Source organism: Protopterus annectens, chromosome 12.part0, assembly GCF_019279795.1.
Source record: "Protopterus annectens isolate FY-2018-M chromosome 12.part0, PAN1.0, whole genome shotgun sequence".
In the NCBI taxonomy this organism is placed as follows: Eukaryota; Metazoa; Chordata; order Ceratodontiformes; family Protopteridae; genus Protopterus; species Protopterus annectens.
This window is the reverse complement of record NC_056746.1, coordinates 630,044,069-630,071,339: the sequence shown is the minus strand read 5'-3', so window position 1 is coordinate 630,071,339 and position 27,271 is coordinate 630,044,069. Positions and strand designations below refer to the sequence as shown.

At 43.3% G+C, this 27,271-nt stretch overlaps 1 protein-coding gene across 3 annotated transcripts in view; it reads right to left on the bottom strand.

Annotated features, from left to right (window-relative positions):
• INTS1 (integrator complex subunit 1) overlaps nt 1-27,271 on the bottom strand; it is a 2,399,836-nt gene that overhangs the window by 2,036,254 nt on the left and 336,311 nt on the right. For all 3 annotated transcript variants that reach the window (XM_044089756.1, XM_044089757.1, XM_044089758.1), the window contains exon 8: nt 1,919-2,105. In XM_044089756.1, the coding sequence (XP_043945691.1) occupies nt 1,919-2,105 (187 nt within the window). The remainder of the gene's footprint in view (nt 1-1,918; nt 2,106-27,271) is intronic.

Genomic DNA, 27,271 nt, shown 5'->3' with positions numbered 1-27,271 from the left:
ACATACTTTATCTAGTCTCCTGGAATTTGAGTGTCTAATTTCATCTGTGGCAATATTTATTATGTCTGCAGTAATATAAGGGATGTCTCCCCTTGCCTCTCTACAACATGTGCATTGCAGTCTACTTTATTAAATAGGTACACATTTTAGATAATTTGTTCCATGTCAATGTCCTTTTAAAGCTCCGTTTCCATTACAAAATCCTATACAACTCATGTTTTTAAAATGGTGGTGTGATTCTAATTGCTAAGGGTCTTATTTTACTCTTGGGCTCAAGATAATGGTACCACACGTGTTAATTACAGAGGGTTTAACAATGTGTGGGAAGTAAGAAAGCCCTTTTTATTTAGTACGATATCAAATATTACCATCCCTAATTGAATTTCACACTAATGTGTTCCCAGTTGTTTTGATTAGCATAGTATTCCAACATTTAGGCATATTTACACACACAATTTGGCAAATCTGTTCCATATTTTTTTTTAACATGGAACTCGAAGTGCAATAATAAATCTGTTCAATACAGCTTCAACAGCAATTACAGAATTTTAGATAATGGAAAAAAAATCATAAAAGGTGTTGAACACAAAAGAGTGGAACAAGGTTATTCAGAAGAGTTTATGTACAAGGAATATTACTATGTCCCTCAAGGAGCATACTAAATGAAATTATACACAACACTTCACACAACTTTATCTGGTACAGTGACAGAAAATCTGAACAAATCTTTTCCTTACATTATATCCTCTTAATAACATATACAACTAACTACAAACCCAGAATAAGTTGCCCAAATTTCCTAGCTTTACAATCCTATACATGATACTATATTAAAAGAAGAAACATAAAATTAATCATCCATCCATGTTTTCAAATTTTTAAGGTAACTGTTTTATAAAGTAAACCGCCTTCTAGATGTCTGTAGTGCGCCAACATGTTGTAGTGATTAAACAACTGTTAAAAAGAAAATACAACTCTCAGCACTTGTCTTACACTATGAGCTTTTGTGAAAATGCATTACGCTATGAGCACCAAAATCCATACTTTGAATCATGTTAAAGGAAACATGAAATTTCATCACCACCCAGCTTCACAACTTACAAGAATGCTCATAAACTCATCCTGCCTCCACAGACAATGGTGTTCTTTGTTACGCACAACCAAGTTTTAACTCCCTAAACCCTAACTTGAACAAAAACACAGAATGATATAAAAGCAGTGCTTCACTTCCATACAGCCTGGGCCATGACATGAAATTCCAGAAGAACTCACAGATCTTATTTTAGTAGCCCAGAAGATGTTGTGCAGTTCTACAATAATTCAGTGGTTCCAGCCCTATATTACAAGAGGTCCTTACATTAATTCATTCATCTGATTACCTCCTTAATCCACCAAGTCATCCTGTAGGGTAAACTATAGTCTATCCCAACAATCAATGGGCACAAGGCCTGAGAAACTAATCCTGAAGATTATCCTGGCCTACCATGACATACAAAAAAATAAACTGCACTCACAGACACCTATAGATAGTCTGGTTAGATGCTAACTCACTGTAGTATGCCTTTGTGAAGAAATTTTAACAAGATACCCCAAACTCAGCCTGTAAGACTACTGGCTCATCTTGCAACTTTGTGAAGTCCCAGCAAGTCAAACACATCATCATTTGTATACCACTATGAAGTTCAGTAAATATTTTAAATACAAAACTCCATAGCTTAGGCTTTATATACAGAAGTCCAGCAATGACGCATTATAATGAATTTCAGAGTTTAACCCTCATCTTGTGTAAGCATGACTGTACAGACCAGAAATTAAACTGGTATACAGAAAAACTCACAACAGCTGTTTTAACAGCTTAGCCATCATTCTTAAGGCCTGTGCATGAAACGTATGCTAACCTCTCCAACATGGTTCTTACCTTTGGATTCTGCAGCCACATTTCCAGACGCTGAACTGCCATCTGACGTACTTCCTTGTAGCCACACGTAGCAGTCAACAATCTCAGAAGGTTTCGAGAGACATTATCCATTGGTTGTCGTCGAGTCAACTGATCCCGCAGCACATCCAAGACATATTCTTCAACACTCTCTGCTAGGTCTTCATATCTTGGAAGAAAAGCCAAGTAACAGACAACATTGCATGAATAGGAATACAGAAAATGCATTACATGTTTACAATTCATCTTCACAAAAAAAGGTTCACCTCAGTAGTGACATCTAACAACACCTCAAAGAATACTTTTACAAAGTAATCAGTGGAGCTGCAATAACAGTGCCATTTCTTTTATTCTACCAACTATTATAGAAGGACAACTGACTGTATGCGCTCTTGTACATATTTACCCATATCTAATATTATTCTCATGGGCTCTGCATTTTACTTTTGTGTTAAATTTTCTTACAATTTTAAGTTGCAGACTTGTTAATAAAATGGCTTGATTACACATGTAGTAACACACACACGCATGTATACAGATATATAGAGTTTATTTACATATAAATATATATATGGGTCTACTTCGGTAGACCGAATTTACACTTACCCGAACTGCAGATTACCAAGATGACAACACCGAAATTGCAATAAACAGAACCGTCACATTACCACAGTATTTTACAGAGAAAGAAGACACTTGGCTAACATTTAACAAAATAGCACATCAAAGTATGTCAAACCCCCCCCCACACTCCCCCTAACTAAATATATCAACTCCAGGATTGCACTACAGTGGGGAAAAGGGAAAATTTCCCTATGTTGACCAAGTGTCTCCACTCCCTATAAAGAAACATTGGTAATGTTCAGGTTTGGTTTATTGCACATGCGGTGTTGTCTTTTCTGGAATCTGCAGTTTGGGTAAGTGTAAATTCGGTCTACTGAAATAGACGCATATATGTATACATACACACACACACACATATATATATATATATATATATATATATATATATATATATATATATGTACACACACACACAGACCGATAGATACACTGCTGCTTTACAGCTGGAGAACATGTAGGTAAAAGTACAGTTTTGTACCTACCACAAATGTAGATGTTAGAATGTTCACCCTGCTGCAGTCATCACACTTGGGTTATCCTGCCATCAGGCGGTCCCGCTACCGGCCCGAAATCCAAAGTCTTGGTCCGGCATCGGTTGCTGTCGCTTCTTCCCTGATGTCAGTGCGTCGGGGGTATATAAGAGGCATCCAACGCCATTTTCTTCAGTTCTTCTTGCCCCAGATGTCAGGTGCCCCCAAAAGATAGGCAAAAGATACAAGCAAATACACCACAGAGGTAGTATAGGATAAAGTGGTAGAGATAAGTTCAGCTAGTTCAGAGGGGATGGAGGGAGGGTAACCTGGACTGCAGCAGGGTGAACACTCGAACATCTACATTTATGGTTGGTACAAAACTGTACTATGTTCATCGTGTTACCCTGCTGCAGTCATCACACTTGGGTTGAATCCCAAAGCTAAGGAGGGGAGGTGGAGTCAAACAGGGTTAGAAGAGGCTAGTAGGCCCTGCAAAACTGCAGTGGCAAAACCAGCTCTAGTCTTAGAGTAAAGAGGTAAGTGATTGTGTTTGGTGAAGGTGTGCACTGAACTCCAAGTAGCAGCTTCCAGAATATCCTTGGTTGGACACTCCCCTGAGAAAGGCTGCTGATGTAGCTGTAGCCCTGGTGGAGTGGGACCTAATGTTAGCAGGTACTGGTTTCCCATGATGTGTGTAGCAGAAACGTATGCAATGTCCTATCCATTTAGAAATGGTCTGTTTTGAGATGGCTTTTCCTTGTGATCCTGTAGCATAGGCTACAAAGAGCTGGTCAGTTTTTCTGAAAGCCTTAGTTTTATCCAAGCAGTAACGTAATTGCCTGTGAATATCCAAAGAGTGCAGGAGTCTTGCTCCTTTATTCTGGGGATTTGGGAAGAAGGTGGGCAAGTGAATGGTTTAGTTTAGGGCCACACTGGATACCACCTTTGGCATAAAGGAAGGATTAGTCCATAGAGAAACTCTGTCTTGATGAAAAATGAGGAAAGGTTCCACTGCCATTAGTGCCTGTAGCTCTGAGACTCTTCTAGCTGAGGTTATTGCTAGTAGTAGGGCAGTTTTCCATGAAAGAAATTTTAAATCAGTTGAAAAAGCTGGTTCAAAGGGCGGCAGTGTAAGCTTTTCCACGACAAAGTTGAGATCCCAAGTAGGTGTTGGAGCTCTCCTTGGTGGTCTTACGTTCTTAGCCCCTCTGAGGTACTGTCTTAGGAGTGGATGTGAAAATAAAGGAGGATCCGTGCTGTAATGAGCTGAAACTGCTGAGGCATGGATCTTAATAGATAAAAAGGAAAGTCCTTTGTGTAACATCTCAGTTAAATATTGTAGAATCTGAGGAATGTTCAGCTCCAGGGGAATTAGCCCTTTAGCCTGGTTCCAGGAGCAAAATCTTTTCCATTTGTCTGAATAGGTTTTCTTGGTGCTGGGCCTCCTGGCCTCCAGAATGACATCCACAACAGCTTTGTATAAAGGTGTTGGCTGGTTGTTTAGGTAATTTGCCATGCAGCCAGGTTTAAAGTCTTGAGCTGGCTGTGTAGAATCAGATTGTCTCGCTGGGTGAGCAGGTGTGGAATTTGTGGCAAAATCCATGGTGGGCCCTGGGCCATGGTCCTTAAAATTTGATACCAATGTTGGCGTGGCCAATCTGGTGCAACGAGAATCAGTTGTGGCCTCTCTAATCTGACTTTCAGCAGTACCTTTGCTAGAAGAGGCAGTGGAGGGAAGGCATACACTTGTCAATGTTTTCCAACTGAATGAGAGAGCGTCTACTTTCCAAGCTAGTGGATGGAAGGTCCTTGTGCAAAATTTTTGAAGTTGGTGGTTGTGGGGGCTTGCAAACAGATCTATGTCTGGGCGTCCCCATTTTTGAGCTATCATTGCAAATACTTGTGGATCTAGTTTCCATTCATGTGGATCCATGATGTTTCTGCTTAGGTTGTCTGCCAATGTGTTTTTCTTTCCTGTCAGGAATTGTGCTTGTAATTGAACCTGGTAAGACAGTGCAGTGTTCCACAAGGTCATTGCTTGCCTGCATAGAGGGTAGGAATTTGTGCCCCCTTGCCTGTTTATGTACCACATAACTGTGGTGTTGTCTGTCCTTATTAGTTATATGCACGTGTCTCTGATCTGTAGTCCATTTGCCCTGAATGCACTGTCCTGCCATGTGTGCTCCCCAGGCATAGTCTGAAGCATCTGTTGTCATAGTTTGTCTGGCTGTGGGTAAGGTGAAAGGCTGACCCTTGTTGAGGTGACATGCCTGTGCCCACCATAGAAACTCCTGTTGAAGGCAGGGAATGAGTGGAATCATTGTTTCCAAGTTGTGGCTTTGATGAGTCCATACACTTTTCAGGTACCATTGTAATTTCCTCATATGCAGTTTTGCAAATGGTATTAGTAGAATGCAACATGCCATGAATCCCAAGGCCTGCAGAATTTTTCTTGCAGGGAGTTGGGTCTTTGTTGCCATTATTTTGAAATATTGAAACAGTTGTCGTTTGTCTGGCATGAGATAAGCCATCTGGACTGTTGTATTCAAGCTGGCACCCAGGAATGTTATGTTTTGTGATGGCACTAGTTTTGATTTCTTTTCATTTACTGTGTACCCTAAGCAACTTAGAAGGTGTTTGACAAATGCCAGATGCTGTAGAAAGTACAGTTTTGTACCTACCATAAATGTAGATGTCCGATAGGTATGCATCTGCAGTCATCACATATGGGTTGTCCTGCCTCAGGCAGCCCTTGATCGGCGGATTCCAAAGTCTGGGTCTGGCCTCGGCTGATGTCGCACTTTCCCGGCGTCAGGCGTCTGGGGTATAAAAGCATCAGCCGACGCCATTTTCCTCAGTTTTTCTTGCCCCAGATGCCAGGTGCCCTCTAAGGAAGGCTAAAATTTGGAGATATGCATTGCAAAAACAAATCTAAACATGCAGAGTAGTATAAAAACAAATACTACATAATAGATCCCCGCAGCTAGCTATAAGAGGGGTAAGTACCCAAGAAGTATACCACAGAGGGGAAGGAGGGAGGGTAAACCTGACTGCAGATGCATACCTATCCGACATCTACATTTATGATAGGTACAAAACTGTACTATGTCCTTCAAGGATGCATCTGCAGTCATCACATATGGGTAGAATACCATAGCCAATCTGGGGGTGGAGGTACTAAGTAAAGGATGGTGTAGCTAAGATACCCTGCAGGACTGCCATAGCAAAGCCTGCTCTGGATCTGGAGTATAAAGGTAAATTGTAATGCTTGGCAAATGTATGCACGGAGCTCCATGTAGCAGCTTCTAAAATGTCCTTGGTAGCCACCCCTCTTAGGAAGGCTGTGGTGGTGGCTGTGGCTCTCGTGGAATGAGGTCTAATGTCAGCTGCCACAGTTTTTCCATGAAAGGAGTAACAAAAACGAATGCAATTTCCTATCCATTTTGAAATTGTCCGTTTGGAAATTGCTTTTCCTTGTGCCGTCAGTCTTTCTGTAACTTTTAGTTCTGTCCAGGTAGTAGCGCAACTGTCTGTGTATGTCCAGGGTGTGCAGAAGTTTCTCCCCTTTATTTTGTGGTTGTGGGAAGAATGTAGGCAAGTGAATAGCTTGGTTCAAAGATACCCTGGATACCACCTTTGGCATAAATGTAGGATTGGTTATCAATGAAACTGTCCTGATGAAAGATAAGAAATGGCTGTACTGCCATTAGAGCTTGTAACTCAGATACTCTTCTTGCTGAGGTTATGGCCAGAAGGAAGGCAGTTTTTCAAGACAGAAACTGTAGATCTGCAGATGCTGCTGGTTCAAAGGGGGGGGAAGTGTTAGTTTTTCCAACATGAAGTTAAGGTCCCAAGTAGGTAGAGGTGGTTTTCTTGGAGGATTGATGTTTTTGATTCCTCTTAGAAACTGTCTCAGGAGAGGATGAGAGAAGACAGGTGGATTAACATTGTATTCTGCTGAAATTGCTGAGGCATGTATCTTAATGGAAGAGTAAGACAGGCCGTTGTGGAACAATTCTGCCAAATATTCCAGTATATGTGCCATGTTCATCACTGTCACATCTAGGCCTTTTGTTGTGTTCCAAGTGTGAAATCTTTTCCATTTTGCTGAATATGCCTTCCTTGTGGAAGGCTGTCGAGCTTCCATAATAATATCCTTCACTCTCTGGGATAGCTTATCCTGAGGAGGAGACATGGTATTTTCCAGGCAGTTAGCTGCAAGGTTTTCAGGTTGGAATGCAGAGTCTTGAAATTTTGCTGCGTCAGTAGAAGTGGCCATAGGGGGAGAGGCCACGGTTTGGTCTGTGACATGCTCTTTAACAGTGGGTACCAGTGCTGTCTTGGCCAGTTTGGAGCTATCAGAATTACTCTGGGCTGCTCTGTCCTGATCTTCAGTAAGACCTTGGTCATTAATGGGAGAGGTGGAAAAGCATACACTGTTAGAGCTTTCCAGCTGAAAGAGAGAGCGTCCACTTTCCATGCTTGTGGGTGGTATGTCCTTGAGCAGAATTTCTTCAGTTGATGATTGTGGGGGGAGGCAAACAGATCTATTTCCGGCCTTCCCCATGATTGTGTTATGAGTAAGAAGATGTCTGGGTGCAGCATCCATTCGTGTGCATCCATGGTATTTCTGCTTAAGCTGTCTGCCAGTATATTGTCTTTCCCTGGCAGGGACTGCAGCTGTATAATGAGTTTCAAGGAAAGTTCCCATAGATTCACTGCCAGTCTGCAAAGAGGGTAAGAATGGGTGCCTCCTTGCTTGTTTATGTACCACATAACTGTGGTGTTGTCTGTCCTTATGAGTAGGTGGCCTTGATGAAGAAAAAGTTTGAAGGCCTCGATTGCTTGTATCACTGCCAGCATTTCCTTTTGGTTTATGTGCATGCGCAGTTCTCTTTGTGACCATAGCCCTTGGATACATCTGCCCTCCATGTGTGCTCCCCAACCTTGGTCTGAAGCGTCCGTAGTGATGGTTTGGTTGGCTCTTGGCTTGCTGAAGGTCAACCCGCTGTTCGACTGGCAGGCTTGAGCCCACCACAGAAATTCCTTTTGGAGGCATGGAATGAGTGGGATCATGGTTTCTAAGCTGCGACTGTGCTGAGTCCATAAACTCCTTAGGTACCATTGCAATTTTCTCATATGCAGCCTTGCTTGTGGGATCAGAAGAATGCAAGATGCCATGTAACCCAGGGCCTGCAGGATTTTCCTTGCAGTCAGCTGAGTTTGTCTTGTCAGATTCTTGAAGTAATCCGGTAGTTGTTTTTGTTTTTCTTCTGTGAGAAAGGCCATTTGGGTGGTTGTGTCTAGATCCGCACCCAGAAAAGTTATTCTTTGGGATGGAACAAGTCTTGATTTGTGGATGTTGACTGTATATCCCAAGGCCTGCAGTAGGTGGATGGCATAATCCAAGTCCTTTAACAAAGTTTGCTTGTTGTCAGCTTATATAAGGCAGTCGTCCAGATATGGGTAAATTTGAATCCCCTGAAGTCTGCAGTGTGCAATTACTGATGCCAAGCATTTCGTGAATACTCTGGGCGCAGTAGATAAGCCAAAGGGCAATGCTGAGAATTGATAATGCTCTGACCCTGCAAGAAATCTGAGGTGTCTTCTGCAACTTTGTCGAATAGGGACATGCAGGTATGCCTCCTTGAGGTCTAGAGTCACCAGCCAAGACCCTTTGCCCAGCATGGGAAGGAGTTGCTGTAGAGTCAGCATTTTGAATTTTGGCACAATGAGCTAAGTATTCAGTGTGGACAAGTCGAGAATAGGCCTCCATTGATTTTCTTTTCTTGGAACAAGGAATAATCTGGAGTAAAATCCTTGTCCTTGTTCTGAAAGAGGTACCTTTTCTATAGCTTTCATTTGTATTAAGTTGGAAATTTGTTTCAAAGCCTCTGCCCTCTGATTTGGTGGCAGGTCTGGCATGCCTTTTCTTCTTGGCAATGTGTGGAAATGGAACCTGTATCCTTTGTCTATTATTTGCAGTGTCCATGTGTCCCTTGTAATGCTGTGCCAATTTTTTGAAAATAAAGAAAGCTTTCTGCCCAAAGGTGCTTCTAATTCAGCCCTGGTCGGCGGAGTCAAAACAAAGTCATTGAGTCTGTCCTGGTGTAGTAGTTGTAGTTCCTGCACTACCTCTCTGGTTGGGAGGCTGCCATTGACGGCCTCTGTAGGAGCCTCTAGCTTGCCCTCTACCTCTGGCACGCCTATTCCTGCCTCTCTGAGATCTGTCTGAGTCCGGAAAGGACCAATTCTTAGTAGGCCAATTCCTGCTGAATCTCGGTGGTTGGACTTGCAGAAAGTCTTTGACTGTTTGCACAGATTTTGCCTTTCTTCAAATTTCTTTAAGACCTCTTGAGCCGTGGAACCAAATAATTTTTGCTTTTCCATAGGAGCATCCAAAAGCTTAGCTTTAACATGGTCTGGCAGAGATTGTTCCTTCAGCCGGGCATGCCTACGTATGACTGCACCTGTCATAGCTGACCTACATGAAGCTTCCAATGCATCATAACCACACTGCAAGAAATGGTTACTAACCTGCTGGGAGTTATGTACCAGATCCTGAAGGGATTTGCGATCAAGGGGTTCAGAAGAAGACAGTTTCTTATGCAATTCATCTAACAAATACTCTTGGTACTGTATCATATGAAATTGACAATATAATGCCCTCATGGAAAGAGTTGCAGAAGTATACACTTTCTTACCCCATCTCTCTAAAGCTCTGGACTCCCTTTCAGAGGGTAGAGGATTCCTAGCAGTGGCAGCTGCAACCCCTTTTGGGCCCTGGGAAATAGTTTCTGGATCAGCAGAGTGGGCCTTGTACAGGTGTAGATGTGAGTCCGGGACCCTGTAGTACCTATCAGGTTTGGCAGGAGCCGGAGGGAGAGAGTCAGGGGCTGTACTAGCATCAGAGTACACATCATCAATAGCATTCAAAACAGGAGGTATAGCTAAAGGCCTATGCTGAGGTAAATGTAAAAAGGTCCTTAATCTCTTTCTAGAATCAGAGAATTCCTGACCCTGCCATTGAAAATGTTCTCTCATAGAGTGTAATGTCTCTCCAAAGGAAAACTCTTCAGGAGGGGAGGCCGAGAGAATACATTCTTCAGCATCAGAATCCCCGTAGGCTGAATAAGCCTCCTCCTGGTGGTCTGACAGAGTAGAGCCATCAGTGGACTCATCTGAGGAGTGGGGGTCAGAGGGCTCAACCCTGGGCCTTTTGTCTGGAGGTGGTTGAGAGCCCCTGTCTGGATGAGGTTGAGAACCTCTAATTAAGGAGATAAGATCCTCTGCTAAGCTAAGAATCTGTGAGCCAGTAGAAGGTCTCTTGAGAGGTAACCTTGGGAGGCAAAGCTTTAGTAAGTTTAGCAGCTTTAGCCCTAGAGAAAGCCTTAATGGACATAGATGCAGGAGGTCTGGCTGCACCACGTGCAGGAGTAGACTTGTCTAAAGGAATGTTGTTGGAAGGTTCCTGGACACCAGTTTCAGAAGGTAATTCAATAACCGACTTGGCCAGGGCCTCCGGGGCCGAGGTAGTCGGTTGTGCGGTTTCGGTAATCGGAAGTTCCAAGGACTCCGTTTCAGCCGAGACCGAGACACTCGCGGTAGGCCTGACCGAGGTTTCAGCCGAAACCGCGGCCCGCGTGCGTCGGTCCTTGTCCTTCCGTTTTTTTACTAAATGCGAAGTCGGAGTCTCAGACGACATCTTGTAAGCAAAACTAGCCCAAAAGAATTCCTCTGCAAACTCCGACCGACATCTAATAGTTCGTCGGTTGAAGGAAGCACAGGCTGAACAGGCCGAGACATCGTGGTCTGGGCCTAGGCAGGGGAGGCAGTAAGAGTGGAAATCCTTATGAGGTATTTGTTTCCCATAAGTTAAACAATTATTAACTTTATCTGACATCGGCTGAGGCAAGAAAGAGTCCCCAACGGGGTACTTAGCTTTTTCGAAGTCTTCGGTAGCTGAATCACAGGAGCTGGCCGACCGGCACTTGCGAACTGCTTCTGCTTCGGGCACCACGCGGCAAGGAAGACCAAAGAAAATGGCGTCGGCTGATGCTTTTATACCCCAGACGCTCTGACGTCGGGGAAAGTGCGACATCAGCCGAGGCCAGACCCAGACTTTGGAATCCGGCCGACCGAAGGGCTGCCTGAGGCAGGACAACCCATATGTGATGACTGCAGATGCATCCTTGAAGGACATGAATGTCCTTGCTTTCTGCTTGAATAAGACAGTCGTCCAGGTATGGGTATATTTGAATTCCTCTTTGTCTGCAGTATGCAATTACTGGTGCCAGGCATTTTGTGAAGACCCTGGGTGCAGTAGATAAGCCAAAAGGCAGTGCAGAGAATTGATAATGCGTTGAACCTGCAATGAAGCAGAGGTATCTTCTGTAATTTTGTCTGATAAGGACATGCAGGTATGTCTCCTTGAGGTCCAAAGTGACTAGCCAAGCATTCTTGCCCAGCATGGGAAGAAGCTGCTGTAGTGCTAGCATCTTGAATTTTGGTACTTGCAGATAGGTGTTCAGAATTGAAAGATCCAGAATGGGTCTCCATACTTTGTCCTTTCTTGGAACTAGGAAGAGTCTTGAGTAAAATCATTGCCCCTGCTCCTGTGTAGGTGCCTGCTGAATGGCTCTCATGTTCATGAGAGCTGTAATTTGTTTTTGTGCCTCTGCCCATTGATTTGGTGGCAGGTTTGGCATTCCTTTGATCCTTGGTAAGGTATGAAAGTGGAATCTGTATCCTTGAAAGACAATGTTTAGAACCCATTTGTCTTTTGTGATGATGTGCCAGTTGTCTGCAAAAAAAGTTAGTTTTCCTCCCAAGGGTGTTGCCAGGAGAGATTTGCTTTGTAGTTTGGGGATAGTCATTGTGTCTGCCTTCTGCTAGCTTGGGGCCTGTCTTCTCCTCCTTTCTGGGTAGCAGAACCCCATTGGCGAGGTTTGTAAGGGCCCTGTGACTGACCTCTGCCCCTTGGGCGTCTGTATTTGCCCCTCTGTGATCTGTCCAAAGCTGGAAAGGACCAATTTTTTGTTGGCCAATTTCTGCTGAAACGAGGGAGTTGTACCAGCAAGAAATCTTTGACCGTTTGCATAGATTTAGCCTTATTCTCCATTTTCTTTAAAACCTCTTCTGCTTTGACACCAAATAATACATCCTGTTGTAAAGGTGCATCTAATAATTTTGCTTTAACATGGTCAGGGAGGGTTTGCTCTTTTAACCAAGTATGTCTATGAATGACTGAGCCAGCAACAGCTGCTCTACAGGAAGCTTCCAGTGAATCAAATCCGCATTGTAAAGTATGCTTGCCCACCTGATCAGCTGCATGCAACAGATCCTGCATTTCCTTGAACTCAGGCTGTTCTGAGTGTGTGCTCATTTTTTGTGTTAACTGAGACATCAGGAATTGTTGATATTTCAACATCTGAAACTGGCAATTTAATGCTCTCATAGCCAGAGTTGCAGAGGTGTATATTTTCTTTCCCCATCTATCTAGGGCTCTGGAATCGCTTTCAGAGGGCACAGGATTTTTAACCATAGAAGCCTTTGCTCCCTTAGGACCCTGGGATATGGTTTCTGGGTCAGCTACAGGGCTTTTATAAAGGAATTTGTGTGAGCCAGGTACTCTGTAGTATCTGTCTGGTTTGGCTGGAGCAGGAGGTAGAGAGTCTGGATTTAAACTAGACTCCAAGTAGACATCATCCACAATATCTAAAACAGGAGGAATAGCAAGAGGTCTGTGCTGGGGTAATAGAAGGAACTCTCGGAGCCTTTTCTTACTATCTGAGTAATCCTGGCCTTCCCAGTGGAAATGTTCCCTCATGGTTTGTAATGTTTCCCCAAAGGAGTAGTCTTCAGGAGGAGATGCTGAGGGAATAGAGTCTTCAGCATCAGAATCCTCATAAGGTGGAAAAGTGTAATCCTGTTCCTCAGAAGAATCTGAGGAGAGAGAAACCTGGTCAGAGGATGCATAATCCTCCTCTTGTCTTGGTCTTTTATCAAGAGAGGGATGGGAACCCCTGATAAGGGTAATTAAATCTTCAGCCATCTTAAGCATCTGTTTCTTAGGCATGGGGGCTTGACCTGTAGACTGATGAACAGTTTTGTTAGGTTTTAAAAGGAGTTTTAAGTTTAGCATAAGATTTAATGGTGAGTGTAGTCAGTCTGAAGACACCTTCTGAAATCGAAGGTGTTTCCTCTGCACTGCTGTCTAAATCTGCTCTGGTGTCGTTAGATGGCTAGGTCGGCCTAGTAGACTCCGCGTGGGAGTCGGCAGCTATCTGGGGTTCCAGCTCTGCGGTCGTCAGGGGATGCGTAGGCGCCTCACTGAAAACCGGAGAACTAGCGACAGGCCCAGCTGAGGTCTCGGGGTCTGGCTTATTCCTAGGCTGCCTGTCCTTATCCTTGCGATTTTTATGAATTGCGGTCGTCGGCTGCTCCGACGGCATGATATAATTGAATTTCCTACCAAAGTAATGCCGTGCGAAGTCAAAACGGCGTTTGATAGTGCGTTTATTAAACCTAGCGCAAAACCGACAACCTGTGACGTCGTGGTCTGGGCCTAGGCAAGGAATGCAATAGGAATGGAAGTCCTTATGAGGTATTTGCTTCCCACAAGAAATGCAATTGTTAACTTTTTCTGACATCAGACTGAGGCAAGAAAATGTTCCCCAACGGGGTACTTAGCTTTATTGAAGACTTTGGACTGAAATTCAAATCGAAAATCTCAGGTGTCAGCCGACCGGCACTTGCGAACTGCTTTTGCTTCGGGCACCATGCGGGCAAAAGACTGAAGAAAATGGCGTCGGATGCCTCTTGTATATCCCTGACGCACTGACGTCAGGGAAGAAGCGACAGCAACTGACGCTGGACCAAGACTTTGGAATTCGGGCCGACTGCGGGACCGCCTGACGGCAGGATAACCCAAGTGTGATGACTGCGGCAGGGTAACATGATGAACATCAAGAACTAAGTTACAAACAGATATTAAGTCACAAGGACAATATACCTTTACTAATATGGACAAGTAGACATTAAACAGCACGTTAACACAGAAGGGAGCTTTCTGTGAGCACAGTCACAAAAGTACAGTTGTGTACACTTACCATAAATGTAGATGTTCGAGTGTGTTCACTGTTGCAGTCATCACATTTGGGTTATCCCTGTTTGTGTAGCCCTCAGCCGGCCCGAATACAAGTGGCTTAGTATTTCTGCGTCGGTTGTTGTCGCTTCAGGACTGAAGTCAGGTCATCAGTAGTAGAAAGTAAGGCAGCCGATGCCATTACATCAGCTTCTCTTGCCCTAACCTGTCAGGAGCCCCAAGTAGGAGCCAGGCTCTGGTGGAAGAACCCCACCAGTAAATACCAATATGTCCCTTGTAAGGAAAGTGAAGAAAGGGGATGGAGGGAGGGAAACCAGGACTGCAACAGTGATTACACTCGAACATCTACATTTATGGTAAGTGTACACTTTGTGTTTCACTCTTGCTCTCATCACATTTGGGTTGATTCCCAAAGCTGAGGAAAGATGTCCAGGTGGCAGCCTCCAGGATATCCCTGGTGGGGGCTCCTGAGGAAAGCTGCATAGGTGGAGGCTGCTCTGGTGGAGTGAGTCTTGACCCCCTTGGGGGGAGGCTTTCCATGTTGTTTGTAGCAGAAATGGATGCAGTGTGCTATCCATTTGGAAATTGTTTATTTGGAGATGGCTTTGCCTTCTGCCCCTGTAGCAAAGCTAACCAGCAATTGATCAGACTTTCTGAAGGATTTAGTCCTGTCTAGAAAGAATCTAAGCTGTCTGCGCACATCTAGAGAGTTCAGGATCCTTTCCCCCTTGTTCTGGGGATTAGGAAAAAAGGTGGGCAAATTAATGGATTGGTCGAGGGCCACACTGGACACCACCCTTGGGCATGAAGGATGGGTTAGTTCAGAGGGATACCCTGTCAGCATGGAAGATGATGAAGGTTTCCACAGCCATGAGCGCTTGCAGCTTGGAGACTCTTCTGGCTGAAGTGATGGCCAGAAGGAAAGCTGTCTTCCAGCAGAGAAATTTTAGCTCTGCAGAAAAAGCTGGTTCAATAGGGGGCAGGGTGAGCTTTTCCAAAACAAAGTTAAGATCCCAAGCTGGGGTTGGTGCTCTTCTGTGTGGCCTCAAGTTGCTAGCCCCTCTTAGGAACTGTTTGATGAAAGGGTGTGAAAAAAGGGGTTGCTCAGTGGGGAAATGAGCAGAGATAGCAGAGGCATGAATCTTTATAGTGGAGAAAGAGAGGCCACTGTGTAGTAGGTCAGCTAAGTAAATCCAGGATGAGAGGGAGGTAGTGGTGTGCCATACTGGCACCCTTAGCCAGGATCCAGGTGCAGAACCTTTTCCATTTGTCAGCATAAGACTTTCTAGTGCTAGGGCGTCTGGCCTCACGTATAACATCTAGAACCTGTTTACTGAGGTTGGTAGATTGATCCGGGGTAAGGGAATAAGCCAAGATGCCAAATTGAGTGTCTGCAATTGGGAATGCATGAATTCCCCTTCCCTCTGGGTTAGGAGGTTTGGAATCTGAGGAAGATGCCATGGTGGTAGTGGGGACAGGCTGCGCAGCAAGGGGTACAAGTGCTGGCGAGGCCAGTCTGGAGCTATAAGAACTGTCCTTGGTTTTTCCTCCTTTATTTTGAGCAGTACTGTGGGGATGAGAGGTAGTGGAGGAAAGGCATAGACAGATAGATTGACCCAGGGGAAAGACATGGCATCCACTTTCCAAGCCATGCAGTCATGCTCCCTGGTGCAGAATTTGCTGAGCTGATGGTTGGTGTTGGAGGCAAAGAGGTCAACCTTCGGGGGGGGGGGCTATTTCTGAGTTATTAGGGTGAAGGCTCTTCTGTTGAGCTGCCACTCATGTGGGTCCAGAAGAGTTCTGCTTAATTGGTCTGCCAGAGAGTTGAAAGAACCTGGTAGGAATTGTGCTATCAGGTGCAGTTGCAAGACAGAGGCTGTGTGCCAAAGGGTCATGGCCAGCCTGCATACAGGGTAGGAGCGAGTTCCTCCCTGCTTGTTGATAAACCACATCACTGTGGTGGTGTCTGTTTTGATCAGGAGAGCCCCTGGGGAGAGAAGGAGCTTGAAAGCTATCAAGGTGTGCTGGACAGCCATCATCTATTTTTGGTTTATGTGCAGAGGGATTTGCTGCAGGCTCCATTGGCCCTGTGTGCACCTCAAGCATAGTCTGGTGCGTCTGTGGTGAGGGTCTGGGTGTCAGGGGGTGGTGAGAAAGGACTCCCTTGTTGTGGGAGCATGCTGTTCCCCACCAAAGAAAATCTTTTCTGAGGCAAGGAATTATAGGTGTAAGAGTCTCCAGGTCTTGAGAGTATTGACACGAAAAGCTTTTTAGGCACCACTGAAGTGTCCTCATATGCAGTCTGGTATATGGAATGAGTAGTATGCAAGATGCCATGAACCCCGGAGCTTGCAGGATCTTACTTGCAGATAACTGGGGTCTGGTGGCTAGTTGAGAGAAGTAGGCTGTCAGGAAAATTTGTTTTTTTCTGGTTTAAGGAATGCCATCTGGGATGCTGTGTCCAGGCTTGCTCACAGGAAGATAATCCTTTGGGTGGGCACCTGTTTGGATTTGTTTTCGTTGATTATTTATTATTTTTTATTTATTTATTTTTTATTTTACATTTTTTTTTATTTTACATTTGTTGACCGGGCTAGTCTAACTGGATATATGTCCATTTTCAGTAGAGGCCCGGGGCGAAAAGCTCCAAGCATAGACAGTGACATATCATATATTACATGCAAATAAAAACAGAATATAAAGTTAAAAATACATTTTTTTTAGCCTTGTTTACAGATGTACATACGTTATAATTTATATCTAGTACAGTGGACGATAGTATATTTAGAGTAAGAATACTCTTATAGAGTATTAAGAAGGAAATATTGTTAAATACTAGTTAGAGGTTAGGTTACTGGTTAACCCAGGTAAACGTAATAGAACAACAGAGCAGAGAAGTCTAGGGAGAGTAAGACTCGTCAAAACTCAGTGGCTATCCCATGCCTATCAACCCACTAGTACAACAGTACAACAGTGTTGTGCTGGTACTGCAAGGCTCAATTAGCCTTTAGGCAAAGGAGCATAACAGGGTACATGTAATGTCTGGTACAGCAGCAGCAGCCACATCTAACTATGTCAATGGGTGTTGCTGTGGGTATGAAGGCCCTCATGGTATTCCCAACTACAGGTGTACTAACACACAGACACTGATATCCTAAGTAATGCACACGTACACATTTGTCAGTACTGGGGTGCATTGCTGCAGGTGGTCATAGGTGTGTACCTGGCTACTGTCCACGGAGAGATGGGAAGTGTAGAGGATGTGTGTACAGTGGTATCATGTCACCTGCCATGTGCCAGCAGGAAATCTATCTACAGACACCACTGTGGTAACCCTCAGGTTGAGAGTGACCTGCATCAGTCAATCCTCTGGGTGCCTCCTGCAAATGGCCAGTGAGGTGATCCAGTTGACATGTATGCAACATGTATTACAAAACATGGCTTTTGTCTGTGTTGGAGACCTGTACCCAAGCATGCTCTGTTGACTGTGGTAGTGAGTGGAGTTACCCATGGCATGCGGTGCCTACAGGGTGTTGTGTCCTATCTATGCCAGTTATAACACAGCTGGACAGACATGTCAGAGTTAGCCAAGCATAGGCTGCCTGTATGTATCAAAGCTGGATACCTGCCATCTGTACAGGGACTGGCAGACATCAGCTTGCCAACAAGCTATGCGGTAGGATGAATGTGTTGACAGATAGATGTCTGACACCACTATGTATGCCATTACTACAGGTTGGCAGCCCTCATTGACATGTGCTGTACAGACAGTAGTCTACAGTTAATTTCCACATGTCAGATCATTATCCAGTAGGGGATATATACTGTGACACAGCTCACACATCAGGAACATGACAGAGAGGACTCGGAGTACATCTATGCATGCATGGGTGCTTGTTTCCAGTACTACATTGTATACCCTAGGGAGGTTAGTAGGGTCTTTACAAAGGCCAGGTGCTTGAGCAGCTTTTCCTGGCTGTCTGCCTGAATAAGGCAGTCATCTAAATATGGGTATATCTGGATATTCCTTTGTCTGCAAAAGGCAATGGCCAGAGCCAGACATTTTGTGAAAGCTCTGGGAGCAGTAGACAAGCCAAAGGGAAGCGTAGAGAACTGAAAGTGTTGAGATCCTGCCATGAAACGGAGATATTTTCTGCACGATTCCCTGATAGGAATGTGGAGGTAGGTCTTTTTTGGATCTAGGGTGGCTAGCCAAGCATCCTTGGAGAGCATGGGCAGCAGCTGCTGGTGGGTGAGCATTTTGAATTTTAAGATCAACAGGAAGGTGTTTAGAATGGATAGCTCGAGGATGGGGCACCAGGTGCCCTCTTTTCTGGGCACCAGAAAAAGTCTGGAGTAGAAACCTTGGTCCATCTGTTCAGCAGGAACGTGCTCTACTGCCCTCATAGAAAGCAGGGAAAGGATTTGTTTTTGAGCCTCTGCCCACTGGTTTGGAGGTAGATCTGGGAACCCCTTTGGGGTTGGAAGGGCGTGAAAGGAAAATATGCATCTCTGAGACACAATGTTGAGAACCCAGTGGTCATTGGTAATGGTGGCCCAGGTGCTTGCATGAAGGGAAAATTTTCCTCCTAGAGGTAAGTGAAGGTGGGCAGAGGGAGGGGGAAGGGGTGGCTTAGAACTCCCTGGTTTTGAAATGGAGGTAGTCCACTGCTTAGATCTCTGCATTCCCTGTGGCTGCTGTCTGGAGGGTCTGGTTCCCTGGGGCCTGGGCTGGACTGGCTTAGTGGGAGTAGGAAAGGACCAGTGCTTGGAGGGACAATGCCTGCTGAACCTGGGTGGCTGGACCTGTAAGAAATCCTTAACTGTCTGCATAGATTTTGTTTTTTCTTCCATCTTTTTTAAGCCCACTTCTGCCTTAGTGCCAAATAACTTATTTGTGCAAGGGGGCATCCAACAATTTAGATCTGACATGGTCTGGCAGGGGCTGTTCCTTAAGTCATGCATGCCTTCTAATTACAGATCCAGTGACTGCTACCCTGCAAGAAGCTTCTAGGGCATCAAAAACACAGTGCAAGGTGTGTTTAGTTACTTGACTTGCAGAATGCATTAACTCTTGTAATTCTAGATTCTGCGCAAGCAGGAAAGGAAGACATTTTTTGTTTGAGGAGTTCCAGGGTATGTTGCTGAAATTTTAGCATATGGAACTGACCATTTAGTGCCCTGATCGCAAGAATACCTGAGGTGTATAATTTTTTTACCCCATCTGTCAAGTACACGGAAATCCCTATCTGAGGGTCTATATTATAACAACGAATGATCAAATGATCGAACGTTGTTATATCGAACTCAAAAGTTCAAATTCACAACACATCGAACTACCAAAACAGTGATTTTTTTTCCCCGGGGGGGGGGGGGGGGGGGATCGCTGTTCCCAAAAAAACAAAACAAAACAAAACCCATTCAAACATTACATAAAGTGGGGGGCTTCACCCCCCCCTACTTAAATATACCAACTCCGAGATCGCACTACAGTGCCGAAAACATCAAAGTGAAGGAAGCAGCCAAGCAACTTCTTTCCCAGGGAAAGAATTTGCTTATATGCCACTTAGTCATTTTCAGTTTTCGACATTTGAAGTTCGATCAAGACGCATTTGACAAAAGGTGTCTTTCGGTCTTCTGATAGGAACCCCTATCTGTGGGGGGTGGGATTCTTAGCAGAGGTTGCTTTAATTCCTTTAGGCCCTTGAGAAATTACCTCACGGTCAGCAGTAGGATTTTTAAAAAAGAAATTTGTGTGAGTCAGGGACTCTATAGTACCTGTCTGGTTTTCAGGGTGCAGAAGGGAGGGTGTCAGGAGTCAAGCTGGATTTAAGGAAAACATCCTCCACAACATCCAGGAATGGGAGGGATGGCCAAGGGTCTGTGCTGTGGAAGATCTAAGAATTTCCTGAGTCTCTTTTTAGACTGCGGATAGTCTTGACTCTCCCATTGGAAATGCTCCCTTAAGGTATGAAGGGTTTCCCAAAGGAAAAATCCACTGGGGGAGAGGCTGAAGGGATGGAATCCTCTGCATCAGAATCCTCATAAGTAGAAAGGGGTTGCAAGTCTTCATATTCAGATACATCAGAGTCATCTGACTCTTGTTCAGACAAAACTACAGGGGACAGATCTCTTTCTTTTGGAAGGGGTAGCTTGGCTTCCCCTGATCAGCCTATAACTTATTCAGCCATTTTAAGCATTTGAGACTGAGGCAAGGAAGCAGGTGCCTGAGATTGGGTCGTCGGTTTCTTGGGTCTGGCTCGTACCCTGGGCCTAAGAAACTCGGTCGTTTTTGAAAGAACTGTCATCGTGAAAGAAGTTGTCGGTTTGTGTCAACAATCGGTAGTGCGAAGGACTTCCTCAGAAGCTGGTACCAACTTAGCGGCTCTGGACCCATCCAAGGTAGAGACAACCGCAGGATCCTTAGTCGAAGAAAAGTTTTGCTGCATACCGGACTCCAAAAGGGTCTCGGTAGCGGACTGCGAATCCAAAGAAGCGGGCATCAGCGGCTGCGAAAGCGTCTCACTGAGGACCAGAGAACTGACAACTAGCTTAACGGAAGCATCGTCAGTAGGTTTGAACCTGTGCGGTCTGTCTCTGTCTTTATCTCTACGTTTTTTTCTGAAGATCTGCTGTCGGATGGCTTACTGAAGCCATATCGGAATTCGAGGACTGTAAGCAAAAATATCTAGCTACAATAAGGGCCCAACGATGGATAGTTCTGGTGTTGAACAAAGCACAGAAGTGACAACAAGGGACGTCGTGGTCTGGGCCTAAACAACTGACGCAGTAAGAGTCTCAGTGTGGTATTTGCTTTCCACAGGCAAGACAGTTATTAACTTTTTCTGACATCGGTTAGTGCAAGAAAAAAGGATCCCCAACAGGGTACTTAGCTTTAGAAGACTTCAACTTCAGTTCGGTAGACGAAACTCTGGTAGTGGCCGAACGGCACTTGTGCGAACAGCTTCTGCTTCGGGCTCCATGGCAAGAAAGACTGATGAAATGGTGTCGGCTGCCTTACTTTATACTACTGATGACCTGACTTCAGTCCTGAAGCGACAGCAATCGACGCAGAAATACTAAGTCTCTGGTATTCGGGCCGGCCGAGGGCTACCCTGGCAGGGATAACCCAAATGTGATGACTGCAACAGTAAAACACGAAGAACATCTGTGCATTCGGACAATGAAAACAAAGTAATAAAAAATAAAAACATTTCCCTTCCAAGTGCAACACAACTTATGTGGTGTAACAGCAGACATTTAGCCAAGGCAAAGCTATGTCATTGTAAGTCTGTCTTGTATTAAACAACATACATGTTTATTCAGCTCATTTTACATGTGTTCTATACTAAATTAAACTAAAACAGTAGAAGTGATTAAGTGCTTCAACAACAAAATGGATAAATCTGAAAAAAAATGTATACAAAGGTAAGAAGAAAAATATCATCCAGCAGTGCAGGACAGAAATCAAAAAAGTTATTTTTTTTTTTATTTGCAGTGGAGAATCAGATACGTTCATAGTTCAGTACTAGGCTAGATGCCACTGTGCTGTGGATTATTTTAAGCCTCACCAATTTCCTTTTTCAAAGGTGAGAATCAAACCCTGTTCTTTGTATCTGTGAGGTAAACACCCTAACTATTATGCCAGTCCCAACAAACTGCTGCAGATGACGGCAAGTAGACAAGCAGCCAGAACAGGTCTAAATACCTTTTATGTTTCTTCTGCCTCATTCTGAATCCTTTAAAGGTCTTTCACTTTTTTAATTTCTCCAAGTGTTTTGCGTTTCTGATGCCATGACAGGAATGGACCCCATTCCTAAGTCGACGTATGATTAAAGTTCATGAAATTAGTACAGCTCCAGTCTCTGATGTTAGCCAAAAGTGCTCTTCTCAGCTCCTGCAATGTACCCAGAACTGTCTTCTACTGTAGCTGAAATGGGGGTTATATTTACTGGCAGCATACCTAAAGATGCTTTTAAAGTCTTTTATATTAGTCTTGTAGCTCTTGGGTATCTTTATTCCACATTGTTCATGTTTCTGATCAGACATCCAGGTATTTTAAGACTTTCTCGGTCTCTCAGTACACAAGACGCTAAAATCACTTAGTGTAGCAATTTCAATAATTAATGCTACTTTTCTGTTTTTTTTTGTTTTTTTTTTCTTGGACTGCTATGTCTGTTTTTCTTGCATCTATTTTCTTAACTACTGGTGCTGGGCGATCCCATGTGATATGAACTTCATTACTGTCAATAATGCTTTGTTTCATGTTTCCAGTGCTTCTCACCTATCTATGTATTGTACTGTTTGAACAATCTCCAGTGCAACATTTGTGCCTTTTACCATATAGGCTGTCAGCTGTGATTGTAACACAACCAGCAATGACATGTGCAACCATTTCCAGTTGTGTTTTAAAGACCCTGCATTTGCCAGTTTCTCCCACTTTTTCAAAGGACTTTGTAAACCAAGGAGTACGGAGTCCTCTACCCTAGGCCGACATTATTAGCCTTTCATCTTTGGTTCAAATTTACCTGTCCTTAACAATTCCTGCATCAAATCTTGGTCAACATGTGGTTGGCACAGAAGATCTCAAAGATTTCCATACGTGCTACTATATTTGAGGACTTTACAATTTTCTTTCCTTCTCTTCTGGTCCATTTTTTTTTTTGCACTTTTAGTTGCTGTCTGAGTTTTGTCTAACTCCGTTTTAATTACCATTCCCGCTTACTCTAAGATGCCTCTGTTAAACCAAGCAAACATGTCATCTTAGACTTCTCCTCATGCTTTAAAATTTTCACTATGATTAGATCTTATGAGGTCAATAGATATACATGCACTCCCAGTATTGCACATATACACACTTGGTCAATTTTGGGAAGGCTAAGGGATATACAATCATGGTATGTAAAGTATTTTCTACATATCATATGATAAGCACAAAGCATGTTTTTGTAATCTTGCCCAACTGATTCAATGCTGTTTGGGGCAAGAGTCAATCAAACCAAAGCTTTAAATTAAACCGCTTGAACATTATTCCTAGATAAAGCATTTTTCAATATTAGCTTTAGTTTTCTGAAGTATTCCTTACTAAGCTTTGTTCTCAGTTGTTCATGTTTTATTGCTAACCATTCATCTAATCCCAAATATATGTACACTCCCACCTGCTCAGGCTCCTTTAAATCACATTGCAGTCCATGTTGATATGTTCTTGGTGTTGCAGCTTTCCTTTTTATAAATGCTGCTTTTGTGTATTTATCAAGACCAAATATCATTCTTACATCATCTGACAAAGTTTTAGCAATTTGTAGTTGTGCTTTCAGATCCTTATCTGATGAACTCTATACATCTAAATTATCCATAAGTAGTAGAGGAGATGTCTTTGAACAAGGTTGCTTTCTGGAGATTAAAATAGACTAGGCTAAGCTAACTGCTTAAGTAAATAGTTTAAATAGGTGAAGGGCAAGACAAATCAACAGTTTTGACAAAGAATCATCTGAATTATCTCCCGTGAATTTTTATCCCTGAGATAATAATTAGCTCTTAATCGTGGCTCAACTATGGTTTGCCACAGTTTTACAGTCACCACAATGTAAATGATCAAATCCACGGTATATTTTGTACATCCGCAAACATTCCATAAACCGTCAATGTGGGATAATGTTGAATGTTTTTTGTAACCTATCCATGCCATACATAAAATTCTTGTCCTTTTTACAACTGTTTATTATGGTTTTATATAACAGCAGCTGACCTTTTCTTCTGTATAACTTTCTTTTATTACTTTTTTGTTCCATTGCTAGAACTGATTTTTTAGATGGCTATAAACTTTGTCCATATCAGTTCCAATATATAATTTATATATTATTGGAAAGCAAGTTATTGGTATATACTTCGTAGGATGGCTTGCACATTCACTCTTAAGGTTTATGACTTTCTTGTTGTTAACCAGATTGGTGTCTGTTTGGATGCAAACATATTTATTACTCAGGACTAAATCTTAGGTTCATAGGTAGGTAACAGGCTATCTGCCTGAGGGCATTTATAAGCCTAGCCAGAGTGTGTCGGCTTTCCCCACCCCATTGATTAATTAACAGATCCTCCGTCAAGTAGAGCCAATGAAGTGATTCCAGGGATGTATCTTCTGTTACCCATCCACTCGTCAAGGATTCTATTGAAGAGTGTTAGTGAGGGGCTCTGCCTAATGTAGTTTCGAATTTTGTTCCAAAGCATGGGGAGTCTCTGTGACAGGAATCTATCCCTCCAGCATGTTCTATTTATTGCTGTGGCGAGGTTTAGCTCACTAGAGCGTGTGGCTTGCAGTGACTTAGATTTCTTTAGGTGGAGCATGTCCATCAATCTGAGTTGGACATGGCTTTGTAAGTCAGGCAGAGATCACCTCTGAGTAAGCGATATGCCACTGAGTACAACCGGAGTTTTTCAGCTGAGCTGCATAGGACATATGTTTGAGGCCAGTAATCCTCTTGGTGAGGTACTTTTGTGGTCTCTCCCCAAATGGGGCATTGTACTCTATGATGGGTCTGATGAGTGACTAGTACAGGGGCACTATAACCTCTTTATTTCTAGATGCAAACCATTTAGTAATTAGATGGGCCACATAACTACTTTGGCAATATGATAGTCAAAGGAGAGATTATTATCTACCTGGGTCCCCAGATCTCTTATTACCTCTTCTGTATTAAGGGGGCTGCCACCTATGTGGTTATCCTGGTCTGTTTTATTATGCATTACTTTTACCACATCCACAGAACTTTTCCTTTATTTGTCTGCATACTTTATTTATTTATTTTATTTTACATTAAGCAGATGCAAAAGATTTTCCCTCAGATAGATCTTTGTATAAAGATATTAATACCTTTAGCCAGAATTTAGATACTGCAATAGTATCCAGGGATTTCCAGTTAACTTTTCACAAGCTACTTTCTCCCATTTCATATCCTGTATATTTGAGTTTCTTACTGTTTTTAACTCTTCTACTTATTCTAAAAATTTGTTATTTTCAACAAATTTTCATAAATGCATCTCCAAAATGTACCTATTTTTGGTGGTTTTTCTATTGCTTTTGCTTTGTTTCACAATTCTCTATCAACCTTTTTGGATCATTAAAGAACTGTTTGTCTTGAACTTTTCTTTTATTTGTCTGCATAGCTTTCATGTTTTCTGCTTGTACTGATCACCCTGGTCTGTTTTATTCTGCATTGCTTTTGCCACATCCATCTTTCTGTGAATTTTTGATGATCTTTTCTCTTTTTTGTATTCTTCTAACACTGATACTTCTTGTCTTAACTGCTTTATAAATTTCTGTATTCGATGCTTCCTTGGTGGCATTCTACTTGTTTCCTTCCTTTCTCTTGTTACACATGCATCAAAGTCAAGAAGATTTAGCACATTTGCTTGGAAGTATTTGCACAGGTATTTTATACTCCAAGCAGACGCAAAAGATTTTCCCTCAGATAGGTGACAAATGTTGAATGTGTGATGGAGAAGAGGTAAAGTACAGTTGTGTACACTTACCATAAATGTAGATGTTCGAGTGTATTCACTGTTGCAGTCATCACATTTGGGTTATCTGCTTGCAGTAGCCCTCAGTCGGCCTGATTAACAAAGTCTTGGGTCCTGCATCGGTTGCTGTTTCTTCTTCCATGACGTCAGGTCGTCAGGGGTATAAAACATGCAGCAAACAGCATTAGATCAGTTTTTCTCACCCCAGATGTCAGCTGCCCCCCAAATGGGAAGTAATTAAAAATATAAATATAATACTAACAAAAAACTGATAAAATTAAAAAGCGATACGCAGCTGAAATATATATACAAGGATATACCTCCCACAAAAAAGCAAATACATCAAAAACTTTTAAGCATAGTAAAGGAAAGTAGAGGTATAGCAAGAAGAAGTCAGTGGGCGGGAGGGAGGGTAACCAGGACTGCAACAGTGAATACACTCAAACATCTACATTGATGGTAAGTGTACACAACTGTACTATTTTCTTCATGTTTCACTGTTGCAGTCATCACATTTGGGTAGATTCCCAAAGCTAAGATTGGGAGGAGGAATTTACATAGCATTAGGACCAGCTATAAGGCCCTGCAAGACGGCAGTGGCAAAGCCAGCTCTGGATTTAGAGAAAATTGGCAAATGATAATGCTTGGTGAAAGTATGGACAGAACTCCAGGTAGCAGCTTCTAGGATGTTCCTGGTAGGGACGCCTCTGAGAAAGGCTGTAGAGGTAGATGCAGCCCTGGTAGAGTGGGGTCTGATCCCCTGTGGGATATGTTTTCCATGGTGCTTATAGCAGAAATGAATGCAATGACCTATCCATTTAGAAATGGTTTACTCTGAAATAGCCTTCCCTCTGCCCCTGCAGCAAATGCCACCAGCAGTTGTTCAGATATCCTTTGAGGTTTAGTTCTGTCCCAGTAGGATCCAAGTTGTCTGTGCACATCTAAGGAGTGCAGTATTCATTCCCCTTTGTTCTGTGAATTAGGAAAAAAAGATGGCAAATGAATGGACTGATTAAGAGCCACATTGGATACCACCTTGGGCATGAAGGCTGGATTGGCTCTGAGGGACACCCTGTCCGCATGAAAGATGATGAAAGGCTCCACTGCCATAAGGGCCTGTAGTTCAGATACCCTTCTTGCTGAAGTGATTGCTAAAAGGAAAGCTGTTTTCCAAGAAAGAAAATTTAAATCTGCAGTAGCAGCTGGCTCAAAAGGAGGAAGAGTGAGTTTTTCCAAGATAAAGTTAAGGTCTCACGCTGGGGTTGGAGCTTTCCTGGGGGGGTCTTAAATTTTTGGCCCCTCTGTGGAACTGCTTGAGCATTGGATGAGAGAAGAGGGGAGGTTCTGTGTTATAATGAGCTGAAATGGCTGAGACATGAATTTTAATGGAGGAAAAAGACAGGCCCTTGTGAAGCATCTCAGTTAAGTATTGTAAAATCTGAGGTAAATTGGGTGCTGCTGTGCTCATTCCTTGAGATTGGTTCCAGGCACAGAATCTTTTCCATTTTTCAGCAGAAGATTTTCTAGTACTAGGGCTCCTTGCCTCTAAAATGATATCTATCACTGGCTAACTGAAGGATGGTGAAGGAGAGATTAGGTAATTAGCCAGGTTGC